The 26333-nt window shown below is 44.9% G+C and overlaps 1 protein-coding gene across 1 annotated transcript in view; it reads left to right on the top strand.

Annotated features, from left to right (window-relative positions):
* The first annotated feature begins 12531 nt into the window (after nucleotides 1-12531).
* The window catches only part of PPFIBP2 (PPFIB scaffold protein 2), a 95054-nt gene continuing 81252 nt past the window's right edge, over nucleotides 12532-26333 (top strand). Inside the window, exons 1-2 of the mRNA XM_090264317.1 lie at nucleotides 12532-12628; nucleotides 24350-24564. Of these exons, the coding sequence (XP_090120443.1) occupies nucleotides 12565-12628; nucleotides 24350-24564 (279 nt within the window). The 5' untranslated portion in view covers nucleotides 12532-12564. The remainder of the gene's footprint in view (nucleotides 12629-24349; nucleotides 24565-26333) is intronic.

Raw genomic sequence — 26333 nt, 5'->3', positions numbered from 1 at the left:
TAAGCATCGTGGAGCAGAAGGAAGAAGACACCTGAGCTTGCCTCCCCAGGCAGGGGGAGAGTCAGGGCAAGTTGTGACGGGAGAGGCAGGGTGAGCTGGGAGCAGGTGCAGTGAGAGCTGGGGAGGTGGTTGGAGAGAGGTAGGCAGCATTTCAGGGATGATCCTGCACGCTGACTGCTGACGTGCACAGGGCTGACAGGGCCTGGAGTAGAGAGGCCCCATCCTTATTGTCCAGAATGAGGGGGTGGTGAAAGAGAAGTGTGGGAGGGTGTGGCAAGGTTCCTGAGGTAGGCAGGTGGTGGGGACAGGCTGCCATTAGCCTGCTTGTACTCAGAGAAGGCGAGTTCTGAGATGGATCCTTTCCTCCGATCCTTGTATCCTTCTACATTATTGCAGAAGAACAGCAGCTTCCAGGTAGCTCCTTTCAATGGTTCCCTTTTGCCCAATCGATAAAGGTCAAGTTCTAGAGTGAAATGAGGCGAGCTGGTCCCAGTTCTTTCCCAGTTCTCTGACCACACACAGCCATATGCACAACCCCTCCCCGCCAAGACTCTTTCGTACCTCAGGATGTGCTCTTTGCTCTCCTTGCAGTGTGTTTCTGCCTGCTGTCATCTGTAGAAATATCTCTTGCTCTGTGAAGCCTTCTAGGATTGCCCCCACTGCACTGTTGCTCCTTCCTCCTGCTGTCCTGTCCTGCCTGGCATGCTGAGCTTCCCCCTCCCGGGCATGCTGGGTTGTAGCCATGCATGTGTCTTTCTCCCTCGGGATCCTTGGGGCCTCTGTGGTGCCTGGCACCCGTGCTCTTCCCCTAGGATGTTCATTATCTGTGAAATGATCAGCAAATGATCGACTTTTGAAACTCAGCTTGTCTTTGAAACTAATTTCTATGTGATGTTTTGCATATTAATGACACTAGCAGCTAACTGCCATCTGAACTTAATTTAGAGATGATGGGAATTTCAGGGAAATGATGTTTTTCTTCTCACAAGGGAATACCATGACTGCTTTAAACTTAGATCATTAATTAATTTATGAATTTGAAGTCTAAATTGGAAAAAGCCAAAGTTTATTGGCTTTGGCTCATGGATTCCAGATAGAGGCCCAATTCTACATGCAGCCCTCTTGTTCTAATTGACATGGATGAGAAATGAAAGATTTTCGGCCCTTGGTAGATAAATAACTTAGTCTTAACATTCATTTTTGCCCCCCTCATAGCATCCACTAGCACAGGTTTTTACTGATAATAGGGGGCAAATTATATTTGGAAAATGGCTAAACAAATCTAAAATAATAATAATAGATTGATATTTGTGGGTCATGCATTTTTATGCAAATTCTTTTCTGTTCTGTGTATTTTTTTTTTTTTTCAAGTAAATACTATCTGTAACAGAGTCTAAGGGAGTTGGCAGTGGGCAGCTGAGTGGGTAGCAACCAGTATGTTTCTTGGTCTCATGAGTTTTGAGCTCTGATAGTTTTGAACATGGAAACCACTTTCCTGTCACACAGCTCTTCAGTGCTTTGGGTCAGTCTACAGGGCAAGGTAGTGTAGGGAGAGAGCAAGCAGGGGCTTAGGTGATAGACAGGCTGGACTCCACAGGAGGACTTTCAGCAGCTAGTGACTTCATCACTGTCTTAATATCTTTCTTCTGCTGTCTCTGACTCTTCCATATAAAACCCAGTCCAGCTCCTATCATATGTCACTACTCCCTCACCAGCCTCATTTGGTGCTTGTAATTATTGGATTGGCCAAAAAGTTCATTCGGTGTTTTTCTGCACGATGGCTTAGTTGTCTTTAACTTCATTTGAAACAATTTTGTTAGATTGTATTGTGACAACTGTCATATCAGCGTGCATTTTTTAAAAACTTACCAAATGGGTGAATTTTTGTGCGGCCATTTTAATAATTGTAGATGAAAGAAAATATGCAACATTTTTGGCCTATTATGCTTTATTATTTCAAGAAAGGTAAAAACGCAACTGAAATTCAAAGAAAAAATTGTGCAGTGTATAGAAAAAGTGCTGTGACTGATCAAACATGTTAGAAGTGGTTTGTGAAGTTCCATGCTGGAGATTTCTTGCTGGACAATGCTTCACGGTCGGATAGACCAGTTGAAATTCATAGCAATCAAATTGAGACATTAATTGAGAGCAATCAATGTTATACCATGAAGGAGATAGCCAGCATACTCAAAATATCCAAATCAATACAGTTATTGATGAAAATGAAAAATCCGTCCTTCATTTTACAGAAAAAATGAAATGAACTTTTTGGCCAACCCAATACAATAATATATCACTTACAGCATCACCAAGAAGGTGAAATGAGATAATGAGGACAGAGTCTTCACAGGGGCTGCTGCTTCTGGAGGAGATAGGAAACCCTCCGTGTACTTCCTGAGCAGGCAGCACTTACAGACAGGTGGAAACTGCACGCACATGAAATAATTTGCTCCTTCTAGTGGGCTGGGCTGGGGGTATCTCATGCTCATGGCTTTGGGGTGGTGTTTTTCTTAAGAAGCTTGCCATTTCAAGTAGGAGACAGGATGTCGCTCCTGCTCCTGAGTGGGGGGGGGGGGCAAGCTGGGAGGAAGTCTGGCCTCATGGCGCCTGGAGGTGAGGTGTCGGTGCCTGGTGCTACTATTCCTGGTATTTTTTAGCAGAAGATGGGGAGGGGGTTCAGCTATGTGACCGAGTCGCATGCTATTATTACATGTTGGTGGAAGAGCTGGTTGGGATCTGTTGAAAGGGCTGTGGTTTGGTGAGAAGGGCCTGAGCTTTTTGGGTAAGTGCTTAAGTGGAAGCATCTGGATTTGGATGTACCAAAGGAGGCTGGTGGAGGAGTGGTGACATGTGACAGGAGCTGGGCTGGGTTTAAGTGGAAGGGCCAGAAAGCAGCCAGTGGGTTCGAGAGAGCTGGGCTCTAGCACAGATGTTCTTGGGGATCTTTGGACCTCGCCCAACAAGGAGTGGCTGGGAATGCCCAGTGCATACAACTCCCTCACCTGGTACAGTGGGAAAAAGATGCTAAGCAAGAAATATTGCTTTTGTCCCCAGCCGCCACCCAACACTGCCAGCCTACACCTAGGCTAATGGGGCCCTTTCATCAATTCTGACAGATCTTGGCCCCCACTGGTCTCAGCTTAACTAGCTGACAATTCAGAATAACCGGATCTGGGGTGTTTAGGTGGGAATGAGGCCTGGCGTGTGAAAACATTTTCGAAGCTGAAAGCTCTAAATAAATGTTTGTTATTAGGAGTCACTGATACTGTGATTAGATGGGGACAAGTTAAGCATGCTTGTTCGCCTCCGGCAGCATTCTTTCCTTTGCCACTTAAGCTTCTGTTCACTGACAAAAGAAATTAAGGCTCCACCTCTTCACTTTTATTAGGCTCAGATAGTCACTAAAGGCATTCAGCAATTCTGATAGCAGCTTTCTCAGCATCCTGGTCCCTCTGCCCTGCTCCGACTCCCCTTTGTTGGGACTGGATGTCTCTGTGTCTGGCTCCTCTGTCCTGATGGAAAGTTAATACCTGTGGCCTTATCCTTTGGTCCTGGTACAAAGTGGGTGTCTGTGGGCCCTGCCATTGCTCTGAGGCCAGGCATGCTGCTTTTCCTCACTGTCAAGTTCTTCCCTGTGAAGAAAAGACCTCAGGACTGGACCAGACCTCAGTCAGGCCTCAGGGATCCAGGTACAGCCTGTGGCCCTGGCAGACTTGCCCTGCCACTCCTGGGAGCCTCTCAGCTTTCCATTTAGACCAGTGAGCTCTTCACTTTTTTTTCCCTTTTGGAATGGGAATGTCTATCCTCTATTACCTGTCCCATTGTATTTTGGAAGCAGATAACTTATTTCACAGAGCCACAGGTAGAGAAGAATTTTGGCCCTAGTCAGCCTCCAGCTGTCTTCCTCAGGCAGATATGGGTCCCAGCAGATGGTCTTCCCCAGCAGATGGAATCTGAGACCTGCTCTGTGCCCAGTCCCAGCTGCGCTCTGGGCTCAGAAACATGGACCTGCCCACTAGGAGCTTACTGCTCAGAAAAAGGAGTCACACACTGAAGTGGCCATTGCTCTAGAGAGTTCCAGGTGCTGTGAGAGAAGTCTGTTGTCGGAGTGGAGGGGGGAGTGAGTCGGGAGCAGTGACTTCTGTGTGGGGAATGGGAGAGATCCCAGGAATCACAATGCTGGAATTGGGCCTTGGAAGAAGAGTGGGAATTGAGCAGGTGGAATGCGGGTCCTGGGGTAAAGCATTGCACAATGAGGAAGCCTCAGATGTAAAACAGGCAGGGTGAAATTAGCCTGGCTGTCGTGTCTAATGGTTGGTGCTCAGGGCGATGGCCAGGTAGGGCTGAGAGAATTATCACTGCTGTGGTTGCGAACTCCCACCAAATTACGTGCAAAGGACTTCTACGTACCCTCATCTCATTGTATCCCCGCAGTCCCACCATGTGTATATTTTCACCCATGTTTTATAAATAGGGAAGATAAAGCTTAGTGACACTGTGGAACTTGTCCAAGGGCCCAAGCCCTTATGGGAAGAACGTGGGTCCAAATGCAGACCTGACTCAAGAGTGCACGGTCTTGACTATCTCATGGGTCCTTAACTTCCTCTCTGGTATCAGGAAGCTGACGAGGTGTTGTGCAAGCACTGGGTGCCTGGATGGGATTTGTGAAACAGACCTGTCCTCCTGGCAGCAGTGTGAAAGATGCGGGTGCTTGGGGGTGAGGCTGCAGGCAGGAAAACCGGTCTGGAAGCCATTGCAGTCATTTTGAAGGGAAATGATGTGGCCTGAAGCAGGGCAGGTGAAGATGAGGGGACAGATCTGAGCTGGGATGAGAAAGGAGACTTCACCGGACATGGTGACCAACTGGCTGGGGGTGAGAGAAGGGAAGGCCAGGGATAACTCCTGGCCTGATGATTGAGGTGGGGTAGGGAGCACCATCTGCTGGGGAAGACCATCCATTGGGGCCCACTGAGCATGAGGACATGGAGAAGGACGAGGGGCCACTTGCTGCCACCTCCCCACTCCCAGCCTCCATTGTCGTCCACGGTTTCCCACCAGTAATGAAGTTTTGTTTCACAGGTTCAGTAAATCTGGGAAACTTTCTTCAGGGCTTACAGATTGGGGATGCCCTCAGGGGCCCAGATGTATGGGAGGCTTGCAGGGAGATGGCTGTGCACAGCTTCTTTCATCCCTTTCCTGCAAGGTTAGAGATGGGGAGGTCACATTTAGGTGGGCAGGGTCAAGCATGGTTTGCTGGAAGAGATGGCTTGAAGAGAAGGGAAAGCTGCTGGCCTGGGCATGAAGCAGGAAAGCAGCTGGTGCAGTCAATAAACAGCAATTAGAATTTCTCCGCTGAAGACAAGGGTGGTTAGGGCAGAGATGCACCAAGGGGTATGATGGAACTGTAAGTTGCAGCCAAGAAGTTTGAGACCTTACGGTAAAAGGCACGAATTCTACCCAGATACTTTAAAACAGAAGAGTGGTTGGGAGCTGTGTTTGCATTCGATCAGCCATTCCGTTGATCAGTCAGGTCAGTTTCAGAATATGAAGGTCAGGCCCTCTGCTATTTAAAGGAGGCTGGGCCTCTGTGCTTGTGATTCTGATAAATACCAAAGTCTGAGGACCGCTGCATTAGGTGAATCTTCACTGCAGAGTGAGTGGAGAGGCCGCGTGGAGGCTCACATGAGGTAATGTGGGCACAGGTGAGGCTGTGGGGGCAGATGAGATCACCACCAGCAGAGTTTGGAGAGGATCGCCTCTGGTCTGACTCAGCAGCACCTGGCTCCCATCCTCCACCCTGAACCCGTCATTTGGTTTCTAGGGCGCCACTTTCTCAATTATGACTGATGCTCTGTCTCCTTTGTTGGTTCATCTCCCTGATGGCTGCATGTTGGAGTGTTCCAGAGAGTCTGGGACCTCTTCCTTTTCTTCTCCTTCTCCTCTTTTCCCTCTCCTTCTCCTTCCTCTTCTTCATCCTCTTCTCCCCCTTCCTCTTCATCCTCTTCTTTCTCCTCCTTCTCCCTCTTTCTACACTAAAGTTACTTTGTGCAGTTGTTTTAAATACCATCTTTATGTAGATAGCTCCTAAATAGCTATCTGCAGCCCAGACCTCTCTCTGAACATCAGACTCAGATTTCTAAAGGCCTTCTCAGCATACCTTCCTAGGTGTCCTTAGGCATCTTAAACATTTCCAAAGCCAGTCTCCTGGATTTCATTCCCCCATCCGCCCTCACCACACACACACAGCTCCTGCAGACCTCACCATTCTCCCAGAGTCTCGGGGTGAAAACCTTGTTGTCATGTTTGACTCTTCTCTCTCATGCCCATGTCCAGTCTATCAGAACAGAATAGCTTACTGGCTTTGTCCTCAACATACATTAAGGATTAGAATATTTATCACTGTGATTCTGGTCCAAGCTACCTCCTGCCTGGTTTTTCTGTGTTCACTGCTGCGACACCCCTGACCCTTGCCCTTGGTTCATTTTCCAAGCAGCAGCCAAAACGTTCCTTTTATTTTCATTTATTTAATTATTTTTCACCGTGTAACATTGCTATACAACATATATATCAGGTGTACAACAGTATAATTCAATATTTGTATCCGTCACCTGCACTGGCGCCCCTTCACCCATTTTGTCCTCCCCTCACCCCTCTCCACTCTGGCAACCACCCATCTGTTCTCTGTATCTGACTTTGTTTTGTTTTGTTTTGTTTGTTTTGTTTTATTAGATTCCACACATAAGTGAAATCATGGTATTTGTCTTTCTTGCCACGTCCTTGTGGATTTGTCTTTCACGATAAATTCTACTATTGTCTCAGTGGGTGGCTAAATAAGGTGTTTAGCATCAATCTGCTCTGTTTATCTGAGGTCTGTCTTGTTTATTTTTGGTTAAAACAGTGTGATTGGTTTACACTGATTTTTTTAGACAAGAAAATTGAGGTTCAGAGAGATTAAACAACTTGTCTAAAGGCATACAGGCATTAGCGGTAGAGCCCAGGTTTTAACTCAAGACTGTCTTGACTATAGAGTTGACAAGGGATGTGATTTAGCACTTAGACACTGCCATCAATTTCCTTTGTGTGTCTTCCTCCCTCTTTTTTTTTTTTTAATGCTGTGCATGGCTTCTTGCTCTACTATCCCAAAGAAATACTGCATTTTTTTGCACTATAAGACACACCTCATCATAAGATGCACCTAGGTTTAGAGGAGGAAAACAAGAAAAAAAATATTCTGAACCAAATGCTTTACTAAAATATTTAATAAAATATAACAGAATAATATTTCAACCATGTGAAGTGAACAGCAGTCAACAACGGTATTAAGAACCATCATCACCTGGCTGCTGTGGCTCAGTGGATTGAGCATCGGCCTGTGAGCCAAGTGTCACTGGTTCGATTCCCAGTCAGGGCACATTACTAGGTTGCACGTCAGGTCCCCAATTGGCGGCGCAAGTGAGAGGCAACCACACAGTGATGTTTCTCTCCCTCTCTTTCTCCTTTCCCCTCTCTCTAAAAAATAAAATAAAACAAACAAACAAACAAAAAAAGAACCATTATCACTGTCATTAACAAATGAGGAGAGACTTTAAGGGTCAAGTACTCTTCTAGTTTTCTGGGAACCCCAGGAACTCATCATCGCTAGAGTCAGAATTTATGGAGCTCGGTTGCTCATAATCACTGATATCACTTTATTCACTATCTTCATATATAATACTATGTTCAGTTCCATCTAAGGCATTGCTAATGCCACATTTTTTGAATGATCATATAATGGTTTCATCCTTCACTGACAGGTAAGGTAATACACATCACGCGGTCTGTGATGCAATATTTGCTTCATAAGATGTACAGATATTTACCCTCACTTTTGGGTGGGGGGGAAGTGTGTCTTATGGAGTGAAAAATATGATAAGTTTTCTGTATCATTTAAGAGGCTTTCTCCCAAGTTTAGAGATCTATAGCATAGCCAGAGGTATTTCTTATTTCTTAACCATTTAAGAGTAGTCGTGGTTTATAGGTGACCTGCAAATTATAAGGAGAAGAGTTTGGTTTATTGTGATATGGTGACGCTCTACAACCTGCTGGCCACTTAGGGAAGGGAGAGGCATGCGATGTTTGGTGGCGGTGGGTCCTTGGCTGAGAGTTCCTTCCCCAGGCCTTGCCTTCTACTCAGGGACCTTGGTCCTCAACTGGATGCAGCCGCCAGGGAGGCAGGTCCCAGCTCTGGCACAGGAGACCCAGGAACTCTAGATCTGTTTCTGATTCCTTCCTCTCTCCAGAATGCTGTGAGCCTGCCCAAAACACTGGCGGCCCTAACCACTCTTACTGAGAGAAAAGTAGTTTATAAAATGAAATGGAAGCTTGTGATTCAGTATGAGTGGGCTATGTTGAGGTTTATTTGTGCAAGACTTACCTTAATCAGTGCTTCCTGCCTACTTCTGATTCTCCTTGGCTGAACTCAAAAGTACAATAGTTAATACATTATCTAAATCACTGCTTGCCTCAGAGCATAGCAGATGATGGGCAGCAAATTGTGGCTCACTTTCTAAATTTCATAAGACAAACAAACCCTGCATCCTAATCAAATCTAAGGAGCCAAACTGGCCTTTGTGTGGTGCAGTTCATGTGGCCTTGACATCTGTCCCCAGATACTGTCATTCTTAAACATGGCTATTCCCTCTTCACTAGCTGATCTTACAGCTATTTTCTCCTGACTGGTAGCAAAGAGGAGGGAAAGTCCTGTATCGGGGAGCGGCAGCTTCAGACGCTGTCATGGATAGAGTGACGGCAGCATCTAGAGAGGCCTTTGGGTGAAGGGAAGGAGGAATTATGAATGGAGTACACCTTTCCTCAGACAACATTTTCCTTGGTATAAGAAGCCTGCCTGCTCATCATGGTCCAGTGCAGGGCTCTTAATTGTCCCTGCGTCCAGAGAGAAAAAAACTTTCAGGCAATATAACAGCTCTCACTGTAATGATTATTTTAAGAGCAATGTCCTCCTCTATCTGCTCCTCTTCCTCCTGGGCTGGTGTGGCACCTCTCCTTAGAGTCCCAAGGGCATCTGCCTATCCCTGTGTCTTCCGCTCCACATCAGCCCCTGGGTGGCTGCTATAGCTCTCCTCTCACTGGTAGAGGACATGATTTCAGTTCTGTTTGCCACCACCTGCTGGGAGGTTGCCCTGATTTTGCTTGTCCCTTTGGAGTGTGCTCTGGATCTGGCTCTTTCTCAGTCCCTACAGTTGTTGCCTCTTTGCCTCACTTCTCTCCAGGAGGCCTCCTGGCACTCAAGCCCCAGGTCCCTGGGGAACCCAGTCTCTCAAGGGAGGTGATGGGTCTCTGTGGGGATGAACAGACACACAAGACATCAGGCACATTGGATGCTGTGAGATGACACATTTGCCTCTGAGACCCCACGTTTCTGGAGGGCAGGGGTTTTCCCATCATGCATTACTGATGGGAGCTCAAACCTTGACAGTGGTGAGGGAAGAAAATGGCGGTAGTTGCCAGATGGAAATGGTTGGTGACCTCGTGGCTTCCTGATTCAATAAGTGTCTGTGTTCATAGATGGGGGCTAGAGGCTTCACTTCCATTGCACGTTTTTCTCTTCAAAGTTCTCTTCTGTACCCCACTGACACCTCACAGCCACCTGTGGCTGAGGCTGGCAGGGCCTGTTCTTATTCAGTTGTCCTGCCCTCTTCTCAGACTGAGCTCTTCAACTGCTCACAACAGGTTCCCCACTCCTGAGAGCTTCCCATCTTACCAGCCCCAGGCTCCTGGGTTGTAAGTATGATACGCCCTTGACGCATGTTTCACCTCATGCCAGCTCCCACGGGTCCACCCAGCTTGCTGTTTGCCAGGTACCAAGTCATCACTGGGCATAGGGCCCAACGGTCATTTTTTTTTTGTTTGTTTGTTTTTTGTTTATTTATTTGTTTCCAAGTTCATTTTTTAATGGCCCTTCTGTTCCTGGGGGATATAGCCTGGGCTCTCTGGGCCTGGTACCTTCTAACTGCTCCCTGCCTTTCACCTTGGTAATAAGGCCCCAAGTGGGGCCACTCTACTGAACTGTGAGATCTTTCTTTTTAAAATCTCTGTCATGTTTATAGCTGAGGTCACTTGATTTGCTGCTCACTGATATCCAGACCCCTGAGGTCGTGGGTGTGATTCCCAAGCACTTCTCATTAATTGCACTTGTCATGCTTACGTGTATTCTCTGCAAGGTTTTGACTCATCTCTAGCAACTGGTTGCTTCTATATAATCTTGTCAATCATTTTGACACTTGCCAACTATATCCTGCCCTTACATGCTTCTCTTCCTTTTACATACCACATCCTCTGTGTGGAATAGCATCCTTCCCTTTATCTTCTGAGAAAACCCCTACTCACCCTTCAGGACCCAGGGAAATTGCATACCTACCTCTTTCAGCATGCCTCACACTGTGTCATAATGATCTGTTCATAGTTTTGCCTTCTGCTCTAGACCGTGTGGCCCGTGGGGACAGAGACAAGGTCTGATTTATCAATTTCCCCCAGTGCCCAGAATAGCAGGATTCAGGGAATGTTGGCTGCATGGATCCATCCATTTATTCACAAATATTTACTTGAACTTCCTTGTACCAGGCACTCTGCCAGGCACTGGACACACAGGGGTGAACAAGCAGATAGGGTCCCCTTCCTCCATGGAGAGGGTTAACAAGGCCAGTAGCAAGAAAACAAATATGCAGACAAAATGCTTTTTAATTGCTGTTTTTTCCAGGGACTACTTTAGACGAAGTTGTGCAAGGAAGTCCTCTCAAGATGCTCTGTAGCTGAGACCTGAAGGATGAGAATAAATCAGTGGTTCAGATTGCTGAGGACTGAGCTCAGGGCAGAGGGGATGGCAGGTGTAAAACTTGGACGAGAGACCGAACCACGAGGAGCCATCCTGCCACACCTCTTTGGTAGATCACAGGAAGGAGTTTGGATTTTTTCCTGGGAGTAGTGGGAAGGCCTCAGAGGGGAGGGTTTCAAACTTTTACTATCCCAGGTGGCTGAACAGGTGTGACTGCGCAGAATATTGCCCTGCTTCTGCTGCATCCCTTTTCCTGCTGCCTCTTTTTTCATCCTCAGCCAGGTTTGTTTCCATTCAGGCCCTGAGCTGTTCACACCGTGCTCGCTCTGTGGCCACGTGGGCTGCTCTGCTTACAGCGGATCAGCTCTGTTCCTTGTTGGAGCCTCGCCTGGCTCCTGCCCCGGTGCTGAGGTGCCAGCGAGGCTCTGCCCCTCTGCAAGCTCACGTTCTCATTCCCGAGACTTGTGCTTCTAGCTGAGAGGCTTCCACTGCCACTTTCACTTTTGAAATGGCCCGATGTGCCCTACCTAAGAAGGCTGTGGGCACACTGTCATGGGGAGAGTACAGTATTCCCTCACTTATCACGGGTATTACATTCTAGACGCCCCCGCGATAGGTGAAAATCCACGAAGTAGGAACCTTACACTTATTTTAGTATTTATATATATTTTAAGGCTTTATAAACCCTTCCCACACACTTATAAACTGTTCCCAGTTCCTTATTAACCTTTCCCACTCCCTTATTAACCTTTTCCACACTTTTTCATAAACACTACTTATGTTCTTAAACATATTTTGTACTCTTAAACCTGCATAACTTTAACAACATATGTATACAATACTGCAAAATCCTGCGATATAGCAAAAAAAAATCCATGATAAATAATTAAATATAATATTTTTAAAAATCCCGTGATCCAGTGAAGCCGCAATAAGTGAACCACGATAGAGAGAGGGACTACTGTACTGTCCCAGGAATCAGGAGCACTATCTCGTAGAATTTTATTTATTTATTTTTAAGATTTATTTATTTATTTTTAGAAAGAGGGGAAGGGAGGGAGAAAGAGAGGGAGAGAAACATTGATGTACAAGAGATACATACGTAAAGAATGCTAAGTACAATCCCTTGCCCATGAAGGGCTCAATATATGTTAGTTTTTTTGTTTTTGTTTTTGTTTTTAATTTAAATGAGGAGGTAACCTCAGGGTGTATTTGTGCCAGGATATCTCAGTGGATGAGAGGCTTCAAACTAAACTCCTTTGGAGGAGGTAGGCATGGCAAAGAAAGATAAGCAAACATGCATGTGGAGGGGGAGGGCAGTGATTTATAGGTGCAAAGGCCAAGAAAAGTTCAGGCACAGACACTACACCTCAGCACTCCTAGAAGCACAAGGCTCAGGGGAATGAGAATGGGAGCTTGAACGGAAGCCGCCCCTGTCCCGCTGCTACAGGTGACTCTGGAGAGACCTAGTGGCTTTGCACCACAGAAGCAAATGGCATCATGTGTTAAAGATTCATGGAAAAAGAGTACTCATGGCAGGACGGGGAGGCCACAGAGATGGCAGAAACCACAGGTCAGCCACCAGGATTCTTATGAGAGCTCACTGTATGACGAGGGAATAAAAGGGCTTTGCAATCTTGTGCACGTAATGTGGAACGCTCTGTAATTTTTCTTTTGTTTTTTATTTGAATTTTCAGTAAGAGCAGGAGGAGACTGAGCCGGGAGAAGGAGTCATGGCCTCTGAGGCCAGCCACGCACTGGAAGCTGCCCTGGAGCAGATGGACGGGATCATTGCAGGTACAGAAGGCTGTGACTGACGGCTCATCCTCCACACCGGAGAAACGGTTTTCTCTCACTTTGCTTTTCTTGTTGGCACACAGAGGAGCTCCTTGTTAGACCTGTTTTACTTTATTGTGCATGCCATCTCTTTTTGAAGAGTACAAACTTCTAGAACTCTGATATCTGGTGTGAGTTCAGGTCTCTGCTGAAACCGGGTAGGTGTACCATGTATTAGCGTGAGTATAACTGGGTCACAGTTTAGATCCTGGCTGCGCGGCCAGAATCTAAACTGTGCAATGAGATTGAATTTGTTGTAAATTCTTCAGGGCACATCATGGCTTCCTACAGTCGAGCTGAACCTTGAAGTCCAGCCGACTTTGCCACCTAACACAGGTGTCAGCTCACCTCCCCAGCTGGTCTGCAGTGTGTTTGGGAGTCAGGAGGCAATTTTGTATTGTTTCATTGCATCACCCAGAGAACATTCTTTATGCCATACTGCCTTTTATCCATTGCAACTGTTTGGTTTCAAGTTTGCATTAGCTGGTTAGAAGCATTTTCTAGAAAACATCCAGCAAAACTGGGTAGGAAAGGGCTGCCAGTGGGCTGTTTGAGCCAATTAATTCCTTGATAGTGGCAACCGAGCCCATATTGGTTAAAACAAACCTGTCATTGAAAGTCTTTCCCAAAGGGCCCTGGTCTTCTTTCTGTCCTTACCTAACGCAGATCAGTGGCCTGGCTTGCTGACTTGGCGTAATTCTCTGGGGCTTTGCTCCTTGTTGTGTGGAGCTGTGGCTGGAGGAGGAAGGCTTGGGCTGAGTGGCTGGAGCCCAGGATTTGCACAGGTACCTCATGCTGTCCCCTTTCAGGCCTTTGCTTTTCCTTCCATTCTGCAGAGACACATCTGACTCACTGAGGGCTCTGGGTGTTTGCACCTGGAATGGGGAAGTCATCTGTGTGTAGAAGGTTCTTCATGTTATTGGTGGCACTGTACCATGTTCTAGCTGTCATCTGTCAGCTGCTTAATTTCTCAGGGAACACAAGGGCCCTTAAGAGGTATGACTCATGTCTCAATTTCCACAGGCTCCAAAGATTGGGATGTCCTGTTCTAGGTTAGAGCCCCTGAAAACCTATTGAGAGGTAACTGTCAAGAGGGTGGATTTCCCAGCACACTTTTCAGAGAGTCTCATCCGAATGCTCCCAGGGGCTTGTGTGCACTGAGATCAGAGCCACGGAGTCAGACCCTCAGACTGGCTCCAGTTGTCAGCACTGCTGAGCCCTCAGCCAGGAGCAGGGAGGAGACTCTGAGAGTCCCTGGTAGGGCACAGAGCTCCTACGCGGCAGTGAGTGGTGAATGAGACACCTCCTGAATTAGGCAGCCTATGTAGGCTTAGTCCCTCTTCCTGTCTCCTGACATCTCCACACTGGCATTCCCAAAATGACAAAGTCTGTGACAGAATTCCCTCTGTCTCCATGAAGATTCTGTGGCTGGATCCTCGGGGCCTTGCCTTGGTCCAGGATCTGCAGGTGAGGATCTGGGGTGGGTGTGGAAGGAGTGGCCCTGGTTGGGGGTTGTGTGGAACCTGGGAGAACCTTCCTGCTCTTACAACACAGCATGCTCCCTCCTTCTTCCTTTTCCTCAGTCCTCCATCCTAGCAGGTTTTGTCTGAAAGGGCTTCCTGGGCCACTGTCAGGAACAGGTGTCAGTTTTGTAGTGTTGCTCTAAGTCATTCTTAGCATCTGGAGCCGGACTGATTAGTTCAAATTCTAGCTCTACAAATCCTACAACAAGTAACTTGTATGTTCTGTGCCTCAGTTTCTTCATATTTATTTATTTTTATTTATTATTGATTTTAGAGACAGAGAGGAAGGGAGAGAAAGGGAGAAAAACACCAATTTGCTCTTCCACTTGTTTATACATTCATTGGTTGATTCCTGTATGTGCCCTGACTTGGGAATTGAACCTGCGATCTTGGTGTATCAGGTGTATCGGGGCGATGCTCTAACCAACTGAGCTACCTGGCCAGGGCTGTTTCCTCCTATTTAAAATGAGAATGATAATAGTGCCCAGGATAGAGGGTGCTGTGCTTACATATGCAAGGTGCTTAGAACAGTGCCTGGGATGTAGCACTATAAAATGCTAGCTCTTGATAAATTAATGAGAGATTTAAAAAAATCTCTATCATGTGAAGTCTTCTCTAGAGACACAGGAGAGTTCTCATTTATTCTGGCCCTTATTTGACCCATTGGAGCTTTGAGGTTTTCATTGTGTAGGGCTTACACTTGCCTCAGTAGGCTTGCCCAGGGTCCACAAGATTAATGCATAGTCTTCTGAGTGGTCTTTGCTCCATTCTTACCCTCTTATGGACTGTCGTCCACAGTGTAACCCTTAAAACATAATTCACATCACTCCTCTCCCCAAAACTCTTCAATGGCTTCTCATCTCAGGGTAAAATCTAAAGTTGCCATAGCCAGCAATGCCCTATGTGATCTGGCCTTAGGCTGCCTTTTAGGCTGCATCTCCTACCACTTTCCCTCTGGCTTATCTCATGTTAGCCGTTAGCGGGGAGCACTGGCCGTCTCCGGGCCTCTGTGCCTGTCATCCTCTCTGCTGGAATGCTATCTTCCTGGTACACAGTAATCAGGTATCTGCTGAAATATCATCGTATCAGAGAGGCCTCCCGTGACACCTCTCCCACATCACTCTCTGTGCATGTATCTTGTTTATATTTCTTTATAGCACTTAACACCACCTGACCGATGACATCCATTTTTGTCTCTTTGTGTATTATCTGCCTCCTGTACTAGAATGTAAGTTCCACGAGGACAGAGGCTTTGCTGTTCCATCTTCATTACCTTGATTGGTCTGCAGCACATAAACATTTGTTTCGTAAACATTTGTCACATGTATGTTTTATTTACTTTTGTGAATAAGTTCTCCTTTTCATTGGTTAGAAGGCAGTTAGTGATTTCTGTACATACCTTCTATCAGGCTGTATGCTGAACTTCATTTATTATTTTCTCTATTAGTGCCTTTGTTTGGCTGGTTTCTTTTGGAATAAAAAATCACTAAACTTTTTTTTGAAAAATTGGTGGTTGGCACATCCTGTGAACCATCTCTTAAGTAGTAATTGGCTCATAAAATGTTTAATAGGCACAATTTGACAGATAATTCAACACAGGTTATTAGTGAGTGTCTGGAGGGCCTATGTTCTATGCCATTCATGATCAAAAGAATGATAATTATTGAATGCCTTTTGTGCTGGAAACTTTGCCTCAAGATTTTTAATATCCTCAGTTTTAAGTTGGTTAGGCTGAACTGGACCAAAGAGCTTAGGAATTTTAATGGTTTTTAATGTAGACTATTGGGGATTGAATCCCAGCTCAGCCACGTACCCTGGCTGTGGGATCTTTGGGTAAATTGCTTAAATTCTCTGAGTCTCAGTTTCCTAATATATCGTCGGCAGCCATCCGTCTCGAGAGACGATGGTGTAGCTTCTTAAGAGTCTATCTGCACCGCCGAGAATGGCTGTGCAGTCCGACTCGGGAGTGACATGGTATCTGTCTCCTCCCGTGTTGAATCGACATCTTGTGATGACGCTGAAGCTACAGAGCCTGGGCAGGGTAATATGGAGGGTCTGCTGTTGCCCATGCAGCAGACCCCCCCTCTCTTCGCAGCTGAAGGGTCCAAGGGAAAGACGGAGTCGATACAGCTTGGGTTCAGGTGCGCCGCAGGAGTTGCCAGTGTTGACTACAACGTCAAACCGCCTTAGGGACTCCGGCTCCGGATTTTCTGTCGGGGTTTACTCCCTTAGCCTTTCCCCTGAAGAGGTATGCCACAAGGCAGCGGAGGTTTTTTGGAGTCAGAGTTTTCCTTCTCTGAAAGTTTTCCTAATATATACAAGTGATAATAACAGTACCTATATCATATTATTGGGATGGTTAAATTAATGCAAATAAGGCATTTAGTAAATGCTCAGTTGGTATAAATTACTGCTTATTTTGCTGATATTACTATTGACTTTATTGTTTTTACCACCCAAGGTCATAGTGCTAGTAAATTGCAGAACTAAGATTTGAGTCCAGGGCTGTCCAAGTCTCTCCTGGGCTCCTTTTATTCCTGTGTTAGTTTTATGATGGTGTGTAGTTGGGCCTCTGGAACTCTGTGGGGCTGTCTGTAGGAGAAAAGAGTTCGCTGGGAGCAAGAACCAATTCTGTTTTGCTCCTTTAGCTAGAGTGACTTTGCTCTCATCTCTCTTACACATTAGACTTTCAAGTAAGGCTTCCTTTGCGTAAAGAGTGGCACAGTTAAAAGAAAGTTTCAAACTGTAGCACTATGTTATGATACCAAAGATCCTGCAGAAATGACATTTTGTGTTAATGTTTAAATCCTCATTTCTTTATTTCAATTATTATTAATTTGAAGTCAAATGATATCAAGTAATGCCAACACTACCAAAACACCATTGCTTTTGCGTCTGTTAAAGTACACAAATGGGTACCCAAGGGCTATATTTCTCACTTTATGAAAATACAATTACCACTTACTTCAATGGAAGAAAATTCTATGGACTTCCTGCACACCTCAACCCCAAATAGGAACCGTTTATGCAAAGACATTGATTCCTATTAAAACAGACACAATTCCTTCAATAATGATTATTCATAATCATAACACTACATAACAAGGAATTTCCTTTTATAAATTACTCTGTAATTTGATAGGCTACTGTTTACTTTCCAAAAAGAGTATACTTAAGTATGTGATATCAGTGTTTATGTAATTAAGTGTTTAATAACAAAAAAAGGTGCCCCCCTCCTCCAATCAATGCAGATGATGCAGGAAATTATCACTCCCATAAACAATTGGGCCTGGAATGTTCTGAGAGGACATCCTGATGCTCAAGTGCCAAATATACCCATCCTGAGCCATAGTATGATGACCTTCACCCCAGGTATTCAGAGGCTCTGAAGGCGTGTGAAAAAAAAAAAAAAAAAAAAGCCTTATAAGCAAAAATAGGGCCATTACATGAAACCTTCTTGAATTCTTGAAGCCTAAGGTGGTATATCCTGGGTGTGACTACTTCTTTGAACCCTGGAATTTTATGCCAGAAAATTGGGAAGAGGTTACTGTTAAAGACTCCAGGACCCTTGTCAAAATGATTTGTTTTTAGTACAAAAGACTCTTGTAGCTTCTGGTATATGTTAACTTTCGATCTGCTCTTCCTCTTGGTTAGTTCCTTTGATGTACCTGCAAGTAATACTATAACTGAATTACAGTGTCGATGATTGAAATTGAACTCTGCGTTGCTTAATCACATCCCTCTGGATGGCCCAGAGCAACTGCCACATATGCTAATTTTGCATAGGGCTTAATTTGTGGCCTTACAGGCTCAGTGGCTGCTCAGTGAGGCCACTTCTGTAATAGGACCAGAGAACCACATGGTGAGGACACAGAAGGAGACTTATTCCTCTTTACTGTGGCAAGTTACTCGTGTGGTTATTTGCAAGCTGTATCTATCAATGAGGAGTAGTTAAAAGGAGTCTGTTCTATGACAGTTATAAAAGAGATTGCTCTGTCTGGGCCTTTCTGCCGATTCTGGTTAGTATCTGGGGTTGGGTTTTTGGTTGTTTTGTTTGTTTGTTTGTTCTTTAGATTTAAAAATTGAGGGTAGAAAAAGTTCTGATCAAAACTGAAATTATTCACCTTGGCCCATAATGATTTTAGCTGTGATGTTATAAAGAGTCCATGCTCACAACAGATGGTTGGTCTTGTCTTTGGCTTTTTCTGAGGTAGGTCAGCATATAGCAATCATCAATAACAGACTCACCTGATTTCCATTCAGGAATCAGGTTGAGAATGTTTTGCTGTGACTTTGATCTGAAGAGAGTCAGAGTAGAAGTTTGGTGGTATCTAGCAGGCTGTGATGTCAAAGACTACCCTTTGTGTAAGGAGGTAGAAATGGCCCACAGAGGCAGGCACTGTTCAACAGCATCATATTCTCTTTTTTCTCGTTGATTTACTAAGGATATTGCCCTTTTGCATCCTGGCATTATGCAGAGGTCCCTCATCCAATCTATTCCTTTGCTCAAGTCCTAAGCTTTGTCTCTTGTCCCCCTCAAGTGGCCCACTCAAGCCCAGATATTAGGACATCAGGGAATTGGTGGTGGCCTACAGGGCAAGCACTAGCTCAATGCTTTCACCCCTGAGGTTCTGAGCTCTGAAGGTTTCCTTCAGTTTAGTTGCTTTAAAAAGTGTGTGTGTGTGTGTTTCTGCATCTTTGGAGAATTTTCTCTGTACACCTCATCTGCCCCCGCCTGTCCCATTGCTGCAATGATGCCATCACCTTCCTTTGCTTATGGCCCCCTTTCTCCATCTTCCAATAGCAGTGGCAGGTGAGTCCTCACATCTCATCTCTGATGTAATCATCAGCCTCCATTTTCTGATTTAAGAGCTCATGTGATTAATAATGCAGGATGCAAATCTCCTAATCTCATGATTCTTAATCTTAGTCACATCTGTAAAATCCCTTTGGCCACATAAGGTAACACATTTATAGGTTTCAGGGATTAGGTTGTGGGCATCTTTGTGGGAGTCATTATTCTGTGTAGCACAATGATCGGGAAAAAACATCCCTTATTCCACTCCCTAGCTTTAAACCAGTTAAGGAATAAACAGAAAGGCAGACCAAAATATCAGCTTTATCATTAGTTTTATTGATTAGGAAGGTCAGCTTGACCTAAAGCCATGATTAAGATCTTGACAGCTACCCATTCTACACACACAAACACACACTCCAAAATTAACTTAATCCCAAACTACAGACTTCTTGCTGGGGCAGAGCTGGGCTGAGAATGCTTCCCTGAGGAAAATGCTCTCAACCAGGGACAGGTGGCTTCAGAGAGAATTCCTTTTATCAGAAAAGTCATTCCTCCTTTGAGAAAAAACTGAGGGGAGGCAGGGGAGAGGCCACAAATGTGGCCTTAGTGAAAACCACCCTCCCTTCCCATGGAAACATGGATGCAGGAATGGGTCCCCCTCACAGCAGTTCCTGATTTTTGTTGAGACTTCCTGTATGGCCTCGTCTATGGTCAATTTTGAAAAAATCCTTTACATGTGCTTTAACATAATGTGCCATCTCTAGTTGTTTGGGACATATTTCACTATTTGTCCTTTGTTCCTTTGATATATCACTCCTTTATTTTTTAATTTTATTTTTGATTTTTTAAATTACATTTTATTCATTATGCTATTACAGTTGTTCCAGTTTTCCCCCTTTGCCTTGCTCCACCCAGCACTGCCCAGTCCCTCAGGCAATTCCCACATCATTGTTCATGACCATGGGTCAGGCATAGGTTCTTAGGCTACCCCATTTACTATGCTGTACTTTAAATCCCCATGTCTATTCCGTAACTACCTATTTGTACTTCTTAATCCCGTCACCTCTTCACCCATTCCCCCACACCTCCCTCCAATCTGATAATCATCAAAATGCTCTCTGGACCCATGATTCTGTCTGTTCTTGTTTGCTTAGTTTGTTTTTTAGATTCAAGTGTTGATAGATATGTATTTTTTGCCATTTTATGGTTCATAGTTTTGATCTTCTTTTTCTTAAATAACTCCCTTTAGCATTTCATATAATAATGATTTGATGATGATAAACTCCTTTAGTTTCTCTTTGTCTGGGAAGCTTTTTATTTGCTCTTTGAGTCTTAATGATGGCTTTGCTGGGTAGAGCAATCTTGGCTGTAGGTCCCCGCTTTTAATGACTTTGAATATTTCTTGCCAATTTCTTTTAGCCTGTAAAGTTTCTTTTGAGAAGTCAGCTGACAGTCTTATGGAACTCCCCAGTAGGTAACTAACTTTTATTCTCTTGCTGCTTTTAAGAGTCTCTCTTTATCTTTAACCTTTGGCATTTTAATTATGATGTGTCTTGGAGTGGGTCTCTTTGCATCCATCTAGTTTGGGACTCTCTGTGCTTTCTGAACTTGTATGTCTATTTCCTGCACCAAATTATGGAAGTTGTCTTTCACTATTTTTTCAAATAGATTTCTAATTTCTTGTTCTTTCTCTTCTTCTTCTTCTGGCAACCCTCTGATGCAAATGTCAGACCTCTTGAAGTTGTCCCAGAGGTGCTTACACTATCCTTCTTTCTTTGGATTCTTTTTTCTTCTTGTTCTAATTGGTTGTTTTTTGCTTCCTTATGTTCCAAATCATTGCTCTGATTCTTGGTTTCACCTACTCTACTGTTGTTTCCCAGTAAATTGTTCTTTATTTTAATTAGTGTATCCTTAATTTCTGATTGGATCTTTTTTATGCTGTTGAGGTTCTCACTAAGTTTACCCTTGAGTATCTTCATAACCAGTGTTTTGAATACTGCATCTGATAGATTGCTTATCTCCATTTTATTTAGTTCTTTTTCTGGAGTTTTGATCTGTTCTTTTATTGGGGCCATGTTTCTTTGTCTCTTCATTTTGGCAGCCTCCCTCTGTTTGTTTCCATGTATTAGGTAGAGTTGCTTTGACTCTGTGTATTGGTAGTGTGGCCTAATGTAGTAGGTGTCCTATAGGGTCCAGTGGCACAGCCTCCCCTATCACCCAAGCTGGGTACTTGCGGTGTGCCCTTCATGTGGGCTGAGTACCCCCTTCTCTTGTAGTTGAGACTTGATTGCTGTTGGCAGGTCAAGAGGAGGGATTTACCCAGGCCAGTCAGCTGCAAGGACTGGCTGTGACCACAGACCACCAACCTCTGCCCTCCTTGGAGGATCAGCTGTGCAGGGGCAGGGTGGTGGTGCTCTGATGTGGTCTGTAGGTATCCATTGGGTGCACAGACTCTGGGGTTTCCTGGGTGATGGAGACCAAGGTCAGACCCCACCTGTGTTCTGCCTGGGGCCACCCTACTGAGCTATGAAGCAATCTGAGATGTCTGCTACTTGTGCTGGGCTTGGAGATTCTCAGGCAAAGCCAAGCTGTGAATCTAGGCTGGTTGCTGCTAGTGCCAGGCCTAGGACCACTTAACAAGAATTCTTGTACAGGGGCTTGGAGCTCACTGAGGCCAGCTGTTGCTTGTTTGAGAGGATTTAGGAAATTGTGAAACATGACCCAAAACCAGCTGTTCATATGGAAAAGGAGCTTGTGTGGGACCAAGTCTCTGGGGATCTCCAGGGTGGGCAAACAGTATTAACCAGGTTGATGGAGTTTCAGATATGGCACCAGCCTGCTGGCTCTGTGACTCTGTAGGGGGAGGGTTCAGAAAAGGGACAATGACCTCTGCCCGCCTTTCTGTCCCCTAGTTGTTGCCTTAATGCCAGACACTTCGGATTCTCCCTATATGCCGCTAGTGCCTTTCAAACTGCTACCCTGGTGCTGGAGCTCAGATGGAGTAAGTCTAAGTTCCTGTATGGGTTCTTTAAGAGGAACTGCTTGGGACTCCAGAAGTTTCTTTCTCAGATTCAATCCTCACTGTTTTTTGCATCCAGAAGTTATAGGGACTTATCTTCCTGGCCCTGGAACCCTGGGCTGGGGGTCCTGGTGTGGGTCTGGGACTCCTCACTCCTGAGATAGCCCTCCCAAATTTGTATGCACCACACATGGATGTGGGTCCAGTTCATTCCACATCTGTGCCCCTCCTACCAGTCTGGATGGATGTGGTTTCTTTAATTCCGTAGTTGTCAGACTTCCATTCTACTCGGTTTCTGACAGTTCTGAGTAATGATTGTTCTATATTTTGGTTGTAATTTTGATGTGGTTGTGCCAGGAGGCGAGCCATGTTTTCCTATGCTGCCTTTTTGACCTGAAGTCTGTGTAAAAGCATTTGGCCTGGTATTTTCTCCAGGGGGAAAAAAATATATGGTTCAATTTTTTTTATAGGACTATTTAGATGATTTTAAAATTTAGTTTATAATTTTATCCAGTGATTGTGTGTGTGGCTGTTTTAATAATCTACTGAACATATCTACATCATTGTATGGAATGCTTAGTTTTATTTTTTGAATATTTTATATTTTTATCATTCAGTATTATAATTTTTGTACATTTCTTGATAACATCAAAGAACTAGATTTCTTTTATTCCATTATTAAAGATTTTGAGTTTGACTAATTGAGTTTAATGCATTTATAATAATTATATTTACTAATATAACCATATGTGTGTACTTACTTCTTTGTTTTATGTTGTCCAAGACCACAGAGTTGATAGAAGGTTAATAAAAATCTCAGTCTTACCACCTACTTTTGGCCTAACTTATTCTAAAAGGTGTGTGTGTGTGTGTGTGTGTGTGTGTGTGTGTATCCAGTACAGGGAAGGATTACTCAGCAGTTGTGGGGAAATCGGGGGTCTTGTTCTGCTTTTGTCCATTTTCTTGCCTGAAGTTTGCTTGGCGTCCTCCTAGTCTCCAGAGAGTGCTGAGCACGCACCAGAGTGTGGGCAGTCTTCTAGCTCCGAAGAGCCACAGACTTCTTTGTGGATTGTGATCCACTATTCCCTCTACCCTGCACTTTAGAAAGCAAACCAGCAATCAAATGGTAATTGTTTCCTTCTGTGTAGATTTCTCATTCCAGAGACTGCCATGGTAAGTAGGCAATTGGCTCTTAGAAGAATAAAGGGACTGGGATTAGATGTCAGGCCTGCAGTGTAATCATGGATGGGGTGGCCCTACAGCCCACATTTTCCAGCTGTTGGCCTTATAAACAATCCAAATGCCCTAGAAATTCCACCATCTAAACCATACTTTCAAAAGTGTTTCTTACTGCTGAAAGAAGCACAGAAATCCTTTATTAGAGTGTGTTGCCCCAGTTTTGGTTTGAAAAAAATATATCGCTGTACTTAAACAAAAAGAATAAGACTTTTTTTTTTTTTTTTAACAGTAGGGTTTAGAAAGGCAAAAACAGTCCTATTGGGGGCTATCAAATTAGAAAGAGCTGACCCAATATCCCAGATTTCTGAGGAAGTCTTAAGTCCTCTTCCTCTTAGCTATTCATCCAAGCAACATGTGCAGACATTCAGTCCAATTCCCATTCAACATCTACTGGGCAGGGGCATGGTGCTAGGAACTCAGCTAACTATGACAGGGACTCTGCCCCCAGATACTCCCCTGCCCGTAATGGGTAGTTGAGATGTGGATATACTGAGTAATTAACACAGGTTAAAAGTGTGTGTATGGCAGCGAATGCAGAGTTTTCGCAACTGGGCATATCCAGAAAGCAGTCCAAGTCACTGAACCCTCACCAGAACTGACACAGTATTACTTCTGCTGCATTCTTCTGATCAGAGCAAGTCACTAGGGCAGCCCAGAGTCAGAACCACCTGGGGACCACAGGACTGGAATGCACATACAAGAATGGGAGGAATTTTTGGTAGTCATATGTGCAGACAATCTACCACATTAATTTAAACAAAAACAAGATTATTAATCTAAGAGCTTAAGAATGGCATCTCATTGTTTTAGCTAGCATGTTTTTGGTCAGTGGGGATGGCTGGCTGTGTTTTCCCAGTTATCTAATGGTGTGAGGTCCGTATGTTAGCCCCAATGGGCACAACTATCTGCCTCTGACAGGTCTCTTCCTATCACACCCAGCCCAGGATTGAAAATGGTTTCTGCAGAGTTGACTTTGTGAGCAAGTCTGCTGAGGCTTCTTACCCATCCCTTCCCCCTCTCCTTTCACTACCGTTGCCCTTTACCAGTTCCCTGCCCATGGCATCCACCCTTCTTACAAGGTTCCTGCCTCTCTCTTGTTTTAGGCACGAAAACAGGCACAGATACTAGTGACGGTACCTGTGAGCCTGGACTGGCCTCACCAGCCTCCTACATGAATCCCTTCCCAGTGCTCCATCTCGTTGAGGACCTGAGGCTGGCCCTGGAGATGCTGGAGCATCCTCAGGAGAGAGCAGCGCTCCTGAGCCAGATCCCGGGCCCCACAGCGGCCTACATAAAGGAGTGGTTCGAGGAGAGCTTGGTGAGTAGGCCCGTGGCCAGTTTTGGGGGCCACTGGGCAACATATCACGACGTCCAAGGAATGCCACCACTGCCCGGGATGTTGCTTCCTCTGTGCGCCTTCCTGTCCTTTCTTGCTCCCAGTCCAGCTTTAGTCAGCCCCCACTGTGTGGTCCTGCCCAGGAGGAGGGTGGAACCCAGTCCAGTGGTTAAGCTACACAGTCAGCCTGCAGGTTGGGTCTCAGGTGGGCCTGTTACAGTTCAGGTTTGAAAACCTGCTCCTGATCTCCCCAAATGAAGACAGTCCTTGGTGGTCCTCTCAGACTTGTGCTGATTACAGACAGAAACCCCCATTGCTCGTCCACTCACTCGTTTAACCTTGGTTGGGAGTTGCAGGGGGAACAGCTTCAGTAGTTAGTTCTCTCTCTCCTCTCCTGCAGCGGAAGGGGCCCCCGTTGCTTCCCTAGAGTTGCATAGGAGCCCTCTGCTGTGACTGCAGCCCCAGCACCACGAGGCTGATCCGGGCTTCTCTCCAGTCACGTCCAGCACCTTTTGCACACCTCTCTGGACAGCTGCAGCTCCTATGGCCCACTTTTCCCCAGGCATGATCACCGACCTCTCCCTCTGTTCCTGCTCGCACTGCTGACTCAGGCTGCAGTGTTTAAAGATAATTTCATGACAGGTCCATAGTTCCTCAGTCTGAAGCCCTTGATCCATATGTGTTTTAGAACTCAGAGCTATTAAACTGTAGAAAGGTTAAATAGTACATATATATCATATAATGTATGCCATCTCTAGCAGATACAGGGCAGGAAACACATGAACATTCCTCAGAAAAAATTTGTGGGCATTCACGTGAAGAGGGATAAAGAAAGACTATAAATATTCTCCTGCCAGTTTAGGTTGGGTTTGCTGCCTAATACGTTTGGCACCGACATTATTTAAAAAAAAAAAAAAAAAAAAAAGACTTGGTTTTCAGAGGATTTTTTAACTTTAGAATTGCAGGTGAAAGATGATGAACTTACATGAAGAATATTCCAATGCAGAAAGCAAAACTTAAAACCAAGTATTGGATATTGGACGTCACCATTCCCAAGTTCCGTCAGCCACAGTCCCTCTCCAAGGATCACTTGCTAACTCTGTCCTTGGGCTGGCCTGTCACCACGTGCCTGGGTTCCTTTGGTAACTCCCAGCCTTCTTCACAGTTCCCTGAACATTTCATCAGGCTGCTGAGCAGTTTTGCACCTTTTTCTTTTAAATGTGCCATCACAGCTCTGCTCAGGACCTTACCACACATAACCGAGAGATTCATTGACGTGTCTTCCCTAACAGACCAAGTCTGCCCAGAGTACACAGAATAGCTAGTGTTTTCATTCTTTACTGTACAGTAACTATGTATTTTCACCTTGTATGGATGCAGCTGAATTTGTGACCATTTCTCTAATATTGACATTTCAATTGTTTTTAATTGTTCACTGATACGTGGCATTGCTACAGAGGATATATTTGTCCAAAAATATTTGCCTTTATGTCTAGATATTTCCTTACCGAGTCCTAAGAGTGGTACTACAGAGTTAAAGTAGGGCTAACAGACAAAATACAGGATGCTCACTTAAATTTGAGTTTTAGACAAGCAACAAATAATTTTTAATAAGTATGTCCTATGCAGTTTGCTAATTCTGGCAACTCTAATCCAATGTATTTTTGACACATATTTCCAAACCACTTTTTAGAAAAATTTTACTCATTTATATTTTTATTAGTAGGGCTTCCATGCATCCTGGCAAACAA

This window comes from Furipterus horrens, unplaced genomic scaffold (assembly GCF_987537825.1).
Source record: "Furipterus horrens unplaced genomic scaffold, mFurHor1.1.pri manual_scaffold_2, whole genome shotgun sequence".
Lineage (NCBI taxonomy): Eukaryota > Metazoa > Chordata > Mammalia > Chiroptera > Furipteridae > Furipterus > Furipterus horrens.
The sequence above is the reverse complement of the archived record's forward strand: the minus strand, read 5'-3'. Positions and strand labels throughout refer to the sequence as shown.